Here is a 15,466-nt window from a genome sequence, read left to right on the forward strand (position 1 = left end):
GTGTGCACTCATTTCACCAGCTCATTTGTTGGTTTCAGTGGTGATGTTGTGACTGTGTCCACTGTGAATGGTTGGGTACACAAATCACTTGGTATGGTGGCATTAGTGTGTCGATCAATCACTGTTTGAATCACTGTGTTTCTTCCCTAAACATTGTCTGTGTGTCTTAATTATGGTGTGTGTTCTCACTCTAGTCGCCACTGAGATACACAGTATGTTGCATCTCTGAAGAATAAACACAGTGTAGGAAATGACAGTCACCCAAAACACATGGACAGAGGAGCTGAAGGAGCTCTTACCATCCACATCACACAGGGAAATATTCATCTTTATTGGGTATGGCAAGTAAATCAGCTGCATATGGCGTAGTATTACAGATGTCTGAGCTGTTGGAATCTAACAATGTATGTGTTCAGGCAGACGTGAGGTCACTGATGAGGCGTGTGCTATCTGCACAAAAACATGTAAATCTCATAAACTTGCCATGTGGAAAGTAGCATTAGTTTTGAATGGGCTGCACATGCATCGTGGGATTTTGATTGACCATTTCTTGTGATTCTTCAAAACAGGTTAAATACTCCTGTCCACATGAAATTACTGCTTGTACCAAATGGAAAAGGATTATCCTCTGGGAACATTCATCTAGTTAATTTAATGGCAGTGTACACATTGATCTTAAAACACTGCATTACGTAATAACTTGACAAAATATATTTTCACTTCATTATGTAATAATGCCTTGATGGAATATGTAATAAATTCCCTTGCATTTTGTAATAAATTTTGAGATATTGCACTAGTTATTTAATAATCCAGGAGGACATTTTTAAGGATGACAGTGGAATTATATGCTGAATTGTTGCCAAATACACCAGAACACTGGGGCTTAATGTCAAAAGCTGATTTGGGAGAAATTGATTCATAATCTTTAGTCAAAAGACATCTTCAGTGGTCTTTTGACAGGGCTTGCTAAAAGAAAAAAAAAACATCAAACACATTCACCTTATTCTAAATGCAGATGCTTTAACTGCTAAAATTGCAACTCTTGCATTTTGTTATAATCATTTTAATACATAAGAACTAATAATAAATGCAGGTTAGTTCATAATATATTGTGTTCAAGCTCTTATCATGAAATGCATCAGGTTATTAGAAAATTTCATTATTACATAATGAACTGAATGAATATTTGTCACAGTCTGCTAATTTATTGAGTAAAAAGTGTTTTAGCATAATGTGTTGTTACAGACCATGATTATTTACAAAATGCCTTAAAGTTAGTGTGAGGAGGTTAAGTAATTTGCATCATCCCATGGGATTATACACTTCCAGAACAAATTTGTTGTTACTATTAAAGTGTCAAAACACAACTCCATCCATTTAAATACAATATTCTTGTCAATGTTAGAAGATGCTACTGAGATTGTTTCACTGCATAGTTCAGAGTGTGTCTGGAGTTTTCTGTAAATGCTGTATGCAGCTGATGTTGTCATGGTCTGGCGGTGATTTACTCTAGAGTTAATAGTCCAGCACAGTGAGGCTGAGAGGAAAATGATCCAGCACATTAACTGTGACATCCTGTAACATCTGACTGTTTTACAGCTTCTAGAACATCCTGGCAGGATGGGGAAGATAGCAAGGTGGGTTTGAGTGAATGTGTGCAAACGTCTCTTTATCTGTCTGTCCGAACCTGTCACTTTTCAAGTCACTTTCGAAAACTTTACAAACAATGAACATCCATTTACTAATTCACTAACTCATACTTGTCCATCATCCATCACTTCTTTCCATCTTTCTGTCTCTATCTCTGTCTTTTTGTCTTGCTCTTTCTTTCTGTAGAGGACCAGTTGGATGATCTTGAAGAGTGAGATTGATGGGCAGATGGGTCCAGAAGACCTGGACCCCCGCAAGTCCACCTGCAGTCTGCCCACTGACACCTCTCAGCCAAGTGAGTAGTTCAGATCGGTGAGACTGACAGGAATCAAACAGTAGAGATCTGCAACATTTGATCAAGCATTCAATGAAATGTTTTCTGTTACAGATTTCCCATACAATAAGTCTGCATCCTTACCTGGTTATGGAAGGAATGGCATCTACAAGGTAGGGCTGGGCAATATGGTCTAAAACTTATATTATTAGAATTAGAAGCACAGACCACAATAGTGTGAATCACAGTGTATTCATTTTTAGATCAGTCCACGCATGCTGGTAAGATGTGTCCATCAGTGGGTCACCATGAAGTCCATGTTATCCCAGGCAGGGCTTGACACAATGTTTTCTAATTGGGTAAAAAAGTTATCTTGGACTCAAGAACGGCTTTGGTTTTAAAGGTCAAGGGTCAAAGTTACTGTGACCTTTTGTCTGTTTATCAAGTGCAATCTGTCCAGAATACACTGAGGGAAATTCTACAAATCTGACATAAATGTTCACCTGAAATAAAAGATTAATTGAGATGTTGTTTGCGTATAGTAGTAGTCTTTGTGGGCTCAAAACGTTTTTTTTGTCATTGTTTTTGAGTTGATGCAAAGATAGTGGATACATCTGATTGAACATATGGTTCTTGTTTGTAAAATTTCAGTATAAGGAATAAAGGACAAGTAGGACAGTTGCATGGTAGCTATTTCTGTACAATTACCTGCATTACTAAGACATCTTCCAGATAGTGTCAGGGTGTTCATGGGCAAAACTGAGTAACTGAATAGAAAAAAAGCTCAACTTTTTCTTTTTTAGTGCTTGTAGTAACACTGCTTACCTACATGCACCCATGCTTCTTTAAATTAGTTTCTGAGTGAGACTTTAAATACCTCAACAATATTCTCAACCCAGTGTAACTGTAACAGTAACTATCTATTTAAATCTGGATGATTGTGAATTTTTTGTGAGATCAGATGAGGTGAGGTGGAAATTATTAAGTTAAAATATGTTAAGCAAGTTAGCCTACTACGGTACTAATATTCCTTTTAAATGTGTGGAAGACAAGCGAGTTTTGATTCTCATGTGAATAAACACAGTGAAGTTTTGAATGTTCCAACACTGACCATAGAACTTTTTCACAACTTCCGTATCGTTGACCGGAAATACACAATCGTCACAGAATTCTTCTTCCTTGCCTATCAGGACAACCATGGCGCAAGCGAAGAACAAGAGTTTCTGTAGCATTCCAGGTTCCTCTTGTTCTGCCCAAAAGCAGCTGTATCTGTCTTTTCATTCTTTTCCTGTGGACAGTGAGGTTAGGCGGAAATGGATTCAGGCAGTCCGGCAGGAAGAGGGACCGAAGTGTGTGATTAAAAAGGGTAGTACATATGTCTGCAGCAGACATTTCACATCCGAAGATAAACTATTTACTAACCCTAACCCTCTCAAAAACCTGCCCGTCTAGTACATTTGATGCTAAGATGACAGACACACACACATACATAAACACAAATGTTACCTGAGAAAAAGGTTAACTGATGATGGCATTGGGCTAATATTATTGTCTTTACTTAGAAGACATCCACTTGGACAACCCTAAACACAACAAACTGATGCCTAATGCTTCATTCAAAGCAGACTATGATGCTTTAGTAAGGTCGATTGTACATTAGACGTAAATTATGTCTAAGTAAACAAGCTAATGACTTATCAGTTCAGTAATAGCCTGATCATTCTCTACTTACCTTGGTATTTATGGACAAATTCCTCGTGGAAAAATGTGTACCCTTTATTCATTTTGTTCATTTTGGTTACGGAGTTTTCTTCAATGAACCTTTGCAACATCAGCAAATGTAATATTTGGCAAATCACTTAGGCAGGTTGTGTACACTCTCGTAATCCATGTTGTCTCACTGTGTTGGGCACTCCTATTTTTTTGGGCATTTCGCCCAGGCCAGGGCCACATTCTACATCTTAGGGTTAGCGAATAACCAGATTATGACTCTGCTTAATCGACACAAGAACCCGCATCAAACACAAAATGTCCCCACTGTGTTGACACTTGGCAGGAAGCCCTTTTCTGTGACAATTACGTATTTCCAGCAAGTGTGAAAAAGGTCTATTGATTTACAGAGGAACCTGTCTCAAAAATGAGGAAATTAAACAAAGCCATAGATTGTGGAACTTGTTGGAAATCTGCTTCTCACTGAGGTGTTGTGAAAGACATCTTCTACAGGTGATGGCATTTCCAGTTGAGGCTCCATCCCAAATTGGTTCCATTCTGTCTTAATGTGCGTATACTGTATACACTCTGGGGCTTTATCAAATCAACACTCCCCTGCCCTGCTCAGCCCTCTCCAACCTACTAATCAACACAGGAAACAGTCAGACTAGCATTTGTAGAGCATTAAAAGTTCTCTCATGTTGTAAAATCAATGCTCCCCCGTAGGCGTTTTCTCCCTCACAGCTTTGGTATCAGCTTACACCGGGCTGAGTCAGTACCATTCACTCCACACAGGCAGGGCTCAGGGTTTATTATGAGGACGCTGGGGGTATTTAGTCTATCATCCACTGACACCATATTGCTGCTCACCCTCACAGTTCGATGACAGATCGAGGACAAACAGACAAAACAGAGCAAAGACGAAAATGAAAGCTTAGGAGCCGTGACGGATTAATAAAGCAAAGTATATTGAACTATTTTTCACTTGATGACATTAATGGTGAGTGTTGGTGACATGCTGGATTTAGTACAGTATATTGGAGGTAAAATGAAAAGAGCTGTTTTCATTGTAAATGTAGAGTCATGTAACATTATACTTTTAAACAATAGCTTTAACAGTGCATACATAGTGAAATATCTACTCTGGAAATGACGTCTTCTCTTTTGGGGAACTATCCTGCATTACTAAATGAAGAGGGAAAGGATAAATCCAAATGTAGATGTTTTTCTAATTGATTGAATTGGATTCTGCTTTTAGATGATTTTAAGAAACGTTGTCATACTTCTAGTACCTTTTAAATTATTGACTTGTGTTTTATATGTATGTTCTTAGTTTATGGTTACGTATGGTTTTAAAACTGACCTTTATTGTGTTTTATGTATATTTTTAGTGTGGATATGATTTAATGTATGGCTGCGATTTTCTATTTTGTGTAACTTCTGTTGCTGCTGTCCTCGAAAACCAATTTCGTGACCTGTTTTAAGCCAGGTCTTGACTGTTAGCATTAGTGGCTAACACTGTATTATTCTAAAGTTTGCAAATACAAACACTAGTGACATGAACCCAGACAGAGGTTGGACATGACTGTAGGTACAACTGTAAACTATATAATTAGTAAAAGAGCAGAAACACAAAGTCATCAGTTGGTTTCCGAACTTGAAGCCTGTAGTTGCTCAGTTTGCTTTTTGGTTGGCTTTTTTGAGCTATAGGTTACCATATTTGGATAAGAGAGAGAAAAAATGAGAGAAAAGCTACGAAATATAGAAAATATACTATTGGGAATCATTTAATTCATCTTAATGGAACAAATATAAAAATGTAGGGTATAAATAGGTCAGTGATTCTGATTCTTGATGCCAGCTGAGAAGGTCTTGCTGGCCCTAATGGCTCACCACTGTTAAAGATATTAGAGTTCAATCTTTAGTGATTTTTAGTTTCTGTACAAATATCACACCAACCCATCCAATAGAAGCTAAAAGACCTTTGGCACATTTGTTTTCTTTTTTGGGAATGTCTTTGCTAATTATCAGCAAATCAGTAAAGTCACAGTTTCATCACTGGTAAAAGGATGCTGCCAGTAATCAAGAACCAGCAGGAAAAAGTCTAGTAAAAACAGCTTTATAGCTTTATTGTCTGAATTTGTAGACTTTTGTTATAATCTAGGTAGTTATTCACAAGACAAAATAGCTAAAGAATGAACAGATGTCAACACAAGTCAGTCTAGTTGCTTAATAACAGGCTTTGCATCTGGTAACAAAAGGTTTTTGTCCCGAGCTTGCAAGTTTATAGTACAAATGATGTAAAGTCAGCTGTCACTCTTAGAGGATAAGAGAGTATTTGCTTCTCTCAGGGCTGCTTTTGTAAAATCTAATTTCAATGATTTAAATGCAGTGAAAAAACAACTCACAAACCATGACTTCTGAAATCACAGAAGGACCTTAAACACAGCCTGCTGCCTTTGAAAGCAGCTCTGATTTTTCTTCACAATTTCCCTAAAACCAGATTAGTGGACAAACTACAAGTACAGTTTCCATCATCGGTTATTCCCTCTCTCCTCAGTTGCCTTGTAGTCTCTCCAAACTGAGTGACGCAAGTTCACTATCGCAAAAATGTGTCACAGACATTTCCTATCGGTCACCTCCAAAGAATGTGAGCAGATTGAGGGGTGTGAGCAGTGACTAAAGGGTTTTCAGATGAACCTTGGCATTGATAAAAACCAGTAGTGGTCTTTGCAGCCTGGATCTGGCCATGTGAGTGATGGTCTAACTTTGTTTAACTTTCTGTCTGTTTGTGTGTCTGTTTTATGTGTAGGCTGCTGAGATGGTGGAGGATGAAGTGGACCCAGACTCCCACAGCTGGGGAGGCATGAGAGGTGAGGGTGAAGCTGAATTACAGCTGTTTTTCTCTCATGCTTTTTTTTTTTTATAAAGGTATGAATGTCTGTTTTTATTGATTTGGCTGCATTCATTGTCTACAAACCTACTACAACTTTGCACATCTTCTTAAAATGATCAAATCTGCCATCCTCCACAGTGTATTCTCCTGTGCAGTTAAACAGTGCTATAGGTTTATATATACAGTCCTGTTCCACTGAAGTCCATGCATCCGAATGGACAGTTGTTTCCAAATCTTACCTTGCAAAGACTATTTAAGTGTCTTTCGATAAATGTCATTCACATTTGAAACTTGAAACTGGTTATTTTTGCTGATCAAATTTGGAATTGAGCTAAAAAAAAATACCAATTACCTATTCTGTTCTCCTTGCTGTATCACTGAAAAACAATATGGACCACACAAAAACAAAATAATAATAATAATAATAATACAGTAAATGTGGATTAAAAAGCTAGTTATGAAGTTAAATAATTGTTTTTGTGTGATTAACCCTCAAAGACCTAAACAGCTACTGGTGACCAAAAGCATATACTGGTATAAAGTGTTAATAATAACTTTTAGATCATTAATGCTATCAATACATCGAAATAATTAAGGTAAAAAGCAGTTTCCCAGCTTTTTAGTGGCATCAGGTGTGTCTTTTTTGGACATCCAGAGACTCTGTGGTGAAGATGAAAAGACTGTCATGTCAATATCCCATTCTCTAGCTTTTTCTGTTGTGATAAAATAACCTTCAAATCTGAGCTTTTATTAACATGTACATAATCAGTAAATTAAATAAAGGAAAATACCTGCTTGTCTGAAAAAATGCAAAACACAGGGGATAGTAAAAATGATAAATTACTTAGGAAAGGTTATATAATATAGAAAAATTTTATTGGAAGTCATCATGAAAGCAGTTCTAGTTTTAAGGGCAATAAAACACAGAATGAGGGCTGTTTGTGTCCGTCCTAAGCAATAAATATGTTTGTCTCTGTTTAGCCTGAGAGAAGTATTACCTGCTGAAAGCTGCTTTTTTCCTTGGACGGATGAAAAATATCAAAATGTTTTCTAAACAAAACAAAGCACTTATTTATTAAATTCATGTTAGTATGACCTCTCTGCCACTCAGTGTTTCTGATCAAAATTCTTCTAAGAAGCTAACTTCAACTGTTTCCCACCAGCAGATGTTTCTTAGCATATTTCCGAACCATTTCTTCAACCTGCAGAGTTTATTGCACATTCAGCCTGATGTGCAACCTCATATCATACAGCAGAAAGACTAGTGACGCTGACTTTTCTGGCTCAATGCCCACAACAGAACCTTTCCTTTTGGATAATTTAAACTCTGAAACAAAAAAAAAAAAAAAAAAAAAAAAAAAAGAACAGACTGCATCATATTTCCCCTACTGATCTGAGGTCATTTTACAGTCCCTGATTGCAATGTGATGGAGCATACAGAGCCCCACAGCGCTGGCTCCAGATCAGTGACAGTAGGGCTACGGTGCAGAGAGATGATGTCATTTTTCCAGCTGCAGAATTACTGGTGTGTGTTTACAAGTGTGTGTGCACAGTCCCGGTCCTTTTGTGAGCAGGGAGAGAGTTGACAGGATGCCAAGCTCATAACGGAGTGTGTGTCTTTGCATATGTGCAACACAGCGCTTTATAATACTTCTGACACCTTTGAAATCCGGTAGTTTGAAGCAGATTTTGGTCCATAAGGTGTCATTTATTTTCAGGCTGCATTGTGGGATTTTAATAATAGGTCTAAAACTCTAATAAAAACTCATTTTGTCATGGTGTTAATCCTGTTTTTCTCTTTCTTTCCCATTTCAGAATACAAGGTAAGAGTTCACTCATTTGTTTACACCATTTACAAATACACTATATTAGAATTGGCTTCTCTGAGCATTACTGTAATTAAATTTCCAAATAAATCTCCCACAATGCTTACTATGTGGCGTCTGTGTGCCAGGTCTACCCCTATGAAATGCTGGCAGTGACACATAGAGTGAAAGTGAAGCTTCCCAGAGACGTAGATCGCACCAGACTGGAGGTGAGCTCTAATCTTATTCTTTGTGCTCAGTTATCCCTCCTCCTCTTCTGTCCACAGGTCATTAAAGAGCCTGAGAAATGTGAAATCACACTGTAAAAAAAAAAAAAAAACTTTATTTGTGGTTTGGGTTACGTAGCCATGCAGCTGAGCCAGGTAGGATACAAATATCAGTAGTAGAAGTACTGCTTCCAGTTTAAGCTGGATAAGTGAATGCAGCTTGATGCATTTTTGTATAGCATACTGTATGTGGACAGGATTTTTTTCAAGGTTAAGGCAGACACTTTACCTGCATTTTATCTAGGAGGCAAATATTGTAACTTTTGCTCATGTTTTTTTATCCCTTCTACATAGTGAAACTCATGTGTTCTTTTATAGGTTGAGAAAACTCAGTCAATCCCTACTCTTAAACCAAATGAACTCTTCCAAAACCCTCTGGGTTTGGATGGAAAATGCATTGTCAAAAGCTGAAAACAGGCCCATCTTTCTGAGCTCTGACAGGGGTCCCCAACTGGCAGACCCCAGAGGACCGCGAGAGGCTTTTATTCAGACCACGAAGCCTTTTGACAAAAACAAGACATTATTTTTATGTTTTTTCTCTGTCATTAGAGACTGTTGCATGGATGGATGGATGGATGGATGGATGGATGGATGGATGGATAGATAGATAGATAGATAGATAGATAGATAGATAGATAGATAGATAGATAGATAGATAGATAGATAGATAGATAGATAGGTAGGTAGGTAGGTAGGTAGGTAGGTAGGTAGGTAGGTAGGTAGGTAGGTTGGTTGGTTGGTTGGTTGGTTGATTGGTTGATTGGTTGATTGATTGATTGATTGAGACCAGGTCATTCAATATATTCAGGTTCAGTTGAAGTCATTTTATTCTTCATGTTACTGAACCTAGACCAGACCAGCTGAACCAACCCCAGATCATAGACATGACACTGACCCCCAGGCTTCTACTGCAGGCACTAGGCATGATGGGTAATCACTTCATTCACGTATGCACTCCCCCTGATGCATCCATCGCTCTGGAACAGGGTCAGTCTGGACTCACCAGACCATGTGGCCTTTCTCCACCGAAACACAGTCTCACAATCTTTATCAAAATGATGGTTGTTTAAAATGTGAAGTTACTCGCTCCGTCAGTCAAAGGGTTAAAGAACTTGATACATATTAAACATATTAGTTTTTGTTTTTTGTAATATTGAATTTTGATAGCAAGATTTCAAAATGTTGTCTGTTTCATTTGATTATGTTGCTTGTCGCTATATTGCAGCTTTGATGCTTAAAGGGTTAGTCACTGCAGTAATTATCCAATAGAAGGATCTGACCCATTAGTTCAGTTAAATCAAAGTGCCAACTTCATTTATTGTAGCAACACAGCGAAAGGGAGACAGGATCTAAAATATTTAGTTAAAATAGTTTGTTTGGTGGTCATGAAGATCATGATGTTATTTGAGCCAACAATGATTGGCTGATTTCCATAAGGTCCACTCATCCCCTTTGAGCTCTGAGCCAGGTTCTATTGTACCAGCATCAAGTTGTCAGATGTTCTACAAACTCAATGGGAACTACATAGTGTTAGAATCACATGGGTGTAATGTTTAGGTGTCTCTTACGCCCAGCTGTAAAATAAAAATGCGACTTCCCTTTTCCACCACTCCTAAGGAAAGCTAGTCATAACAGAAATCACAAGGTAAAGAACCACACACAGATGTCAGTCTTTGGGGTTGGTGAGAGCAGCAAGCCCACTAAGCTGTCGGATGTGTCTCCCACCATCAGTCTTTACTCAGTCAGCTGCTGCCTCCAGAACGACAAACAAACTAGACAAAATTAGAGCTCTTCCCTCAGGTAGGAAGGAGAACAAAATCAACATTATGACCACAGCATCTTAACAGTGTTGATATACTTTCGGCCACAAGGAGTTGTTTCCTGCTTCATATTCAAGTCAACTGGATAAAACTTTTTTTTTTTTATTTTAGAAAAATGTGAAGATAATCAGTGCCAGTGTTGATTTTTTGTGATTGCTTCCACTTTTAACACAGTGACAGAAAATTGAACCCACATGCAGGTCTCATAATAAAAAAAATCAAGCATAACTGCACTAAATGTCCTGTAATAAGTGATTTCCTGTAGCTGTTATTCCAACACCGCCCGTTTATAGATACAGAACTTTCATTTACTCTGCCTGCTTTGATAATAGGAAATCTTTAAGTCAGTAAAATAGTCCTGACTGAAGTTCCACATCAGATTAAAATCTATTTAAAGACTTCAGACGGCAGCTCCAGGTTCTTTATCCTGTGGTTAGTCTTGTGGTGCCTCACTGATGTTACAGAACCATTTTCTTCTAAAAAACACCTTCATTAAAACCTTTAAACCCACAGTCACCCTAACATGACCTCCAGCTGAGCCTCAGGTTATGGAAATACTGTCCCCAGAACAGTTGGACCGTCAGGATATGGAGGTGTTGCTGACGCATGTGCTCTCGTCTGTGGTTACAAAAGCTCGACTGTGCTCGTATTGTCATTAGTGTCAAACATTCCAGTCTGTGTTTTACCCACCAGTGTTTCCAATCTTTGACCCCAAAGTGCTGCTGGTTTACCCAAACTAATCACCAGCCATACTGCTATCAAAACCCAAACTCAGAGCCATGATGGAAGGACTTTTCCAGGAAACAATAACCCACATGTCTTCGATCCATTACTGGAGGTCAGACGTCTTATGCAGGAAGCTTCCAGTCCACAGCCAGAAGTACAGGATTTGTGGGAATACTCTTCTGAGGGAGATGAGAAGATGGATGGTACTATCATGTATGAGGTGGAGTTAAAGGGTACCTGTAGTGAATTTTCATTGCTAGCTATTTCAAAATATCATATATCATGCTAGTTCCATCCAGTAACTTACATCATAGCAAGCAAGCAAGCATGTGCAAGTCCGAAGTCACTGCTCCATCCCTCAGATACATGTTGCCTCCTTCACAGGCTGTTCCAGCACCAGTGGTGATGCTGACTCATTGATTTGTCCGATTACCTGGGCTGTGATGGACTGGTCACTGACCCTGTGCAGCAGACACCAGTCTAAGATGACACATTATTGGCTAGTGTTAGGTCGTGTCTCTAAAGGCAAAGACACACCAACCCAATTTTTGGCAGTTGGACATCATTGGGTAGTCTGGCGAGGTCGGTGACATGACTCTGCTTGGTGTGTTCTCTGCAATTGGCCGTCATTAATGCTGTCGCCAGTATTTTTTGCCAATTCAACATGTGTAATTAGCCAATTGGACCAATCTGATTGGTGGAGGGATAGCCCTAACTAGTGAATCAGCGAAGGAGAAGTTTCCATGTGAATACAGCTGTGCCAAGGTACTTCACACTATTATTGTCTTCTATATTAGGCCATTCATTGCTCATATCGTATCTGAATGAGTGCCAGTCAGTGTTGCCTGTGGACTTCATTCATTCCATGAAGTGAGCCCTGTTAGCATTGTTAGCATAGTGCGATTTCTTCTGCCCACGCCTGTAATTCATGTAATTAAAAGGTCCAGTGTGATGCATTTATAGTGATTTTTTACTGAATTTGTGCTTCTCTTATTTATGTAATACACAAAGCAAAATTAATGTGGTAAGCATCACCAGTACAGGTACACTTTAAATAGTTTACTACTTTGCATTCTTTGTTTGCTATCACTAGTTGTGAGCTGCATCTCAGTAGATTATGGGAAAGAGAGAGGAACTGGTTTGTGTAATTATAACAACCAAACCAGATATCTGTGGTAAAATCCAACTGAATACCCACAGTTTCTGAAAAGGGTAATTTTAACTCTCAAAGACCTACACTAGTTTCGCGGCATTTTCAAATTAAATTGTATCTACATTTAACCTTTACTAAATGAATCATCCCCATTTATTATAACATTACCCTCTACAATTTCTATTTTTCAGTGAAAATTGTGTGTTTTCCTATATTTTATTTACTGATCATGTGTGTGTTCATAAAACCTCAGAGTAAATTCAGGGGTTATATGAAAACTGAGAAAAACTAAAGAAAAAGTGACCTTTTAGAGCAAAATATCAATTAAATATAAAAACAAGCATCTACATCTACTGTCATTTGTCAAAAAAACACGTGGCTTTAGATGTACCAGAGTTATTTATATGGGCTAATTACAGTAGGGGTCAAAAGTAATACATGCTTTTGGTCACTGGTGGCTGTTTAGGTCTTTGAGGGTTAAAATGTAAATCAGTAACATTAGAAGTTTAAAAAACAAACAAAATTTCCTAAAATGGGGAGAACCCACAACTTTCTGAAAAGAGGCTGCTCAGTCCTGTTGCTCCATGGAGTTAACGCCTAAATATTAATGTTACAAACTTCCACTTTGTGTATTTTTATCCGAACTCTTCCCCATCCTTTAAAGGGTGGGAAAGAAGGTTACGACATCTTTATAATACTGAATAACACAAGTAATGATACATATGGATAACTTAACCATAATTATGTTCTGTGCATTTGTATCATAATTTCCCTGTTATTAAGAGAAGGGAAAAACAAAAACCACATCTATGTTCTTGCGTCTAGGCTGGAAAGATCACTCCACATTGCATCATCAGTGTGGCTGCTATGGAAACCAGGTGGTTGACTCTCACTCTATGCTATTGTTCTGCGTCTGTATCAGTACCAAGCACGTTTTTGTTCTCCGTGGCACGTTCCTGACATTTACAGAGGAGTTAGTGAGAGTTTCTTAGCCTGAGCCAAGTTGCATTTTGGACGGCACATTTGTTTGGATGAACTTCTGAGGTGCAGAATGCAGTTTGGTGTGTTAAAACCTCTGTACAGAAGTCTTATGTGGTGATTACACACATAATCTAAGGATTGGATCAGCGTCTCAACTGTGAGGCTGATCTGAAAATATGCAGCCTGCCACTGATTTAGCATAATGCAAAACAAGCTGAAGAGGCCAAAGATACAGTCTGTCTATTCTCATATTCATCAGACAAACCTGATATGAAGGACTATGTGGACTTGTAGCATGTTGCATAGTATCATTAAATATCTTAACAAGGGTAAAAAAAAAATGATGATGACCCAGTTGAACTATACCATGTCTCTTCACTGTTTTTTTTTTTTTTTTTTTATTATTATTGCTATCAAAAAGTGAATGACTATGTAAGGAAGTGAAGATGCATCTGGTACTTCTGACCAAAAAAACACCTATTCATTTATCAGTTTGGAAAGGAAAACCACATGTCTATTTTAAAGGGATTCTGTGTAGTGAAACAAGGTCAGAACTGTCAGTTTAGTCTGAACCATGGATCAACAAGCAGTGAAGTCAACAAAGATAATAACATCCCATAATAACTTTATACCTTCATAAGCCTCAGAATCAAACTCACATGTAGAAGAAACACTGTGATTTTATCATCATTGTTTTCATTTACAGCTGTGTCCAGTGGAGAAAACAACAGTGGTTCTAACTTTTATTGTATTGTCACTTTCTTTGACTCTAAAGTTGTTTCTTAGTGGTTCTCATCCCATCTGGTCACTTTATGACACTTTGGTCAAAGCTCAGAGTGACTCACTGCATTATTTTTATTTTATTTTATTTTGCTCATCACCAAATACATGGTATGGAGCACAACCATTATGTCACAACAGAGAAAATAATATATATTCAATAATAGCAAAATTCACTGACAAGAGGTAAACCCTTTTTCAAAAAGGTGCCTAATTTAGGGATTGTTTTTTGGACCTAAGAAGCATTACAAGTTTATACATTGATGGATGCTGTGAGTAGTATTTTTGCAAATACTTTTGCCTAAATTCAACAACCTCTACATTAGTGCATTCAAATAAAACATGGAATTCATCTCCCACACAACCATTACAGCACAGACGACAGACTCTCAGAGATCTTTCCAAACCCTTGTATCATACAGTGACTTTAAGGAAACCTTTGTGTTTGTTCTTTAAAGGAGTGATATTTTTCTTTTTTCAAATGGAATTATGCATTTCCCTGTGGTCTACATAAACTGTAAATGCTATGCTTGGGTCTGAATTCTTCATTAATTCAACTCCACAGGTCCATCTTCAACCCTATTTCTGACTAATGACACAAGAAAGGTTGTTTTGAGCGCTGGCCCTTTAAATGCACATGAGCCACTTCAGGCCCCGCCCCCTCCAGGTTGTTGACAGTGCTGCTCTGTCCCGTTCAGCCATTTGTGTTTGTAAATACAACCAACAACTGAACCTTTTAGGTAATTGACTCGAAGTTTGGACATATTTTCAGTATGGACTACATCCGCTGCTGCTGACAAACAATTGTGGCGTACTCGGAGAAATGTTCGTCAGAAGTCTTTACCTTATATGTACAAATGTAGTGATGTAACTAGTTATAAAACGCAACAACTTAAGAAGGAATTAAAACAGGTTGTAGAAATCCACTTGATTTTTGCCAGAATGAATATACAGATAGCTTTGGAGCACCTGGAGGGTTCAAATTCAAACTTTATGAACTATTAGGGTCCAAATACACAAATAAATGTACCAAAGACTAATAAAAGTGGGTTTAGCAAAATATGACCCCTTTAAGGTAACAGATTGCTTGCCTGTAACCAAGGTTTTCACATAACAGATATTTTTCAAGTTTATATTCTGATTTACCTTCAACATAAACAACACATGAAGTCATGTCCGTGATTTCACTCCCCCATTTTTCTACATGCTGGTCTTTCAGGACCTGTTCCACAGTTTGTTTAAGCCAAATGACATTATTGAACAGCTGTGTGGTCCAGATGTACAACAGACCACAGTGGTCCGGGATGTCCTTCACTTGTTGAAGCCATGGGGAGATGTATTCACCAGTGTTACACAATTGGATAAGTACTTGTACATTTGT

At 38.0% G+C, this 15,466-nt stretch overlaps 1 protein-coding gene across 13 annotated transcripts in view; it reads left to right on the top strand.

Annotated features, from left to right (window-relative positions):
* The window catches only part of ablim2 (actin binding LIM protein family, member 2), a 131,598-nt gene that overhangs the window by 111,427 nt on the left and 4,705 nt on the right, over positions 1-15,466 (top strand). For all 13 annotated transcript variants that reach the window (XM_030161968.1, XM_030161967.1, XM_030161971.1 and 10 more), the window contains 6 exons: positions 1,603-1,640; positions 1,840-1,948; positions 2,042-2,100; positions 6,450-6,510; positions 8,349-8,356; positions 8,488-8,568. In XM_030161968.1, coding sequence (XP_030017828.1) covers positions 1,603-1,640; positions 1,840-1,948; positions 2,042-2,100; positions 6,450-6,510; positions 8,349-8,356; positions 8,488-8,568 — 356 coding nt within the window. The remainder of the gene's footprint in view (positions 1-1,602; positions 1,641-1,839; positions 1,949-2,041; positions 2,101-6,449; positions 6,511-8,348; positions 8,357-8,487; positions 8,569-15,466) is intronic.

This window comes from Sphaeramia orbicularis, chromosome 18 (assembly GCF_902148855.1).
Source record: "Sphaeramia orbicularis chromosome 18, fSphaOr1.1, whole genome shotgun sequence".
NCBI lineage: Eukaryota > Metazoa > Chordata > Actinopteri > Kurtiformes > Apogonidae > Sphaeramia > Sphaeramia orbicularis.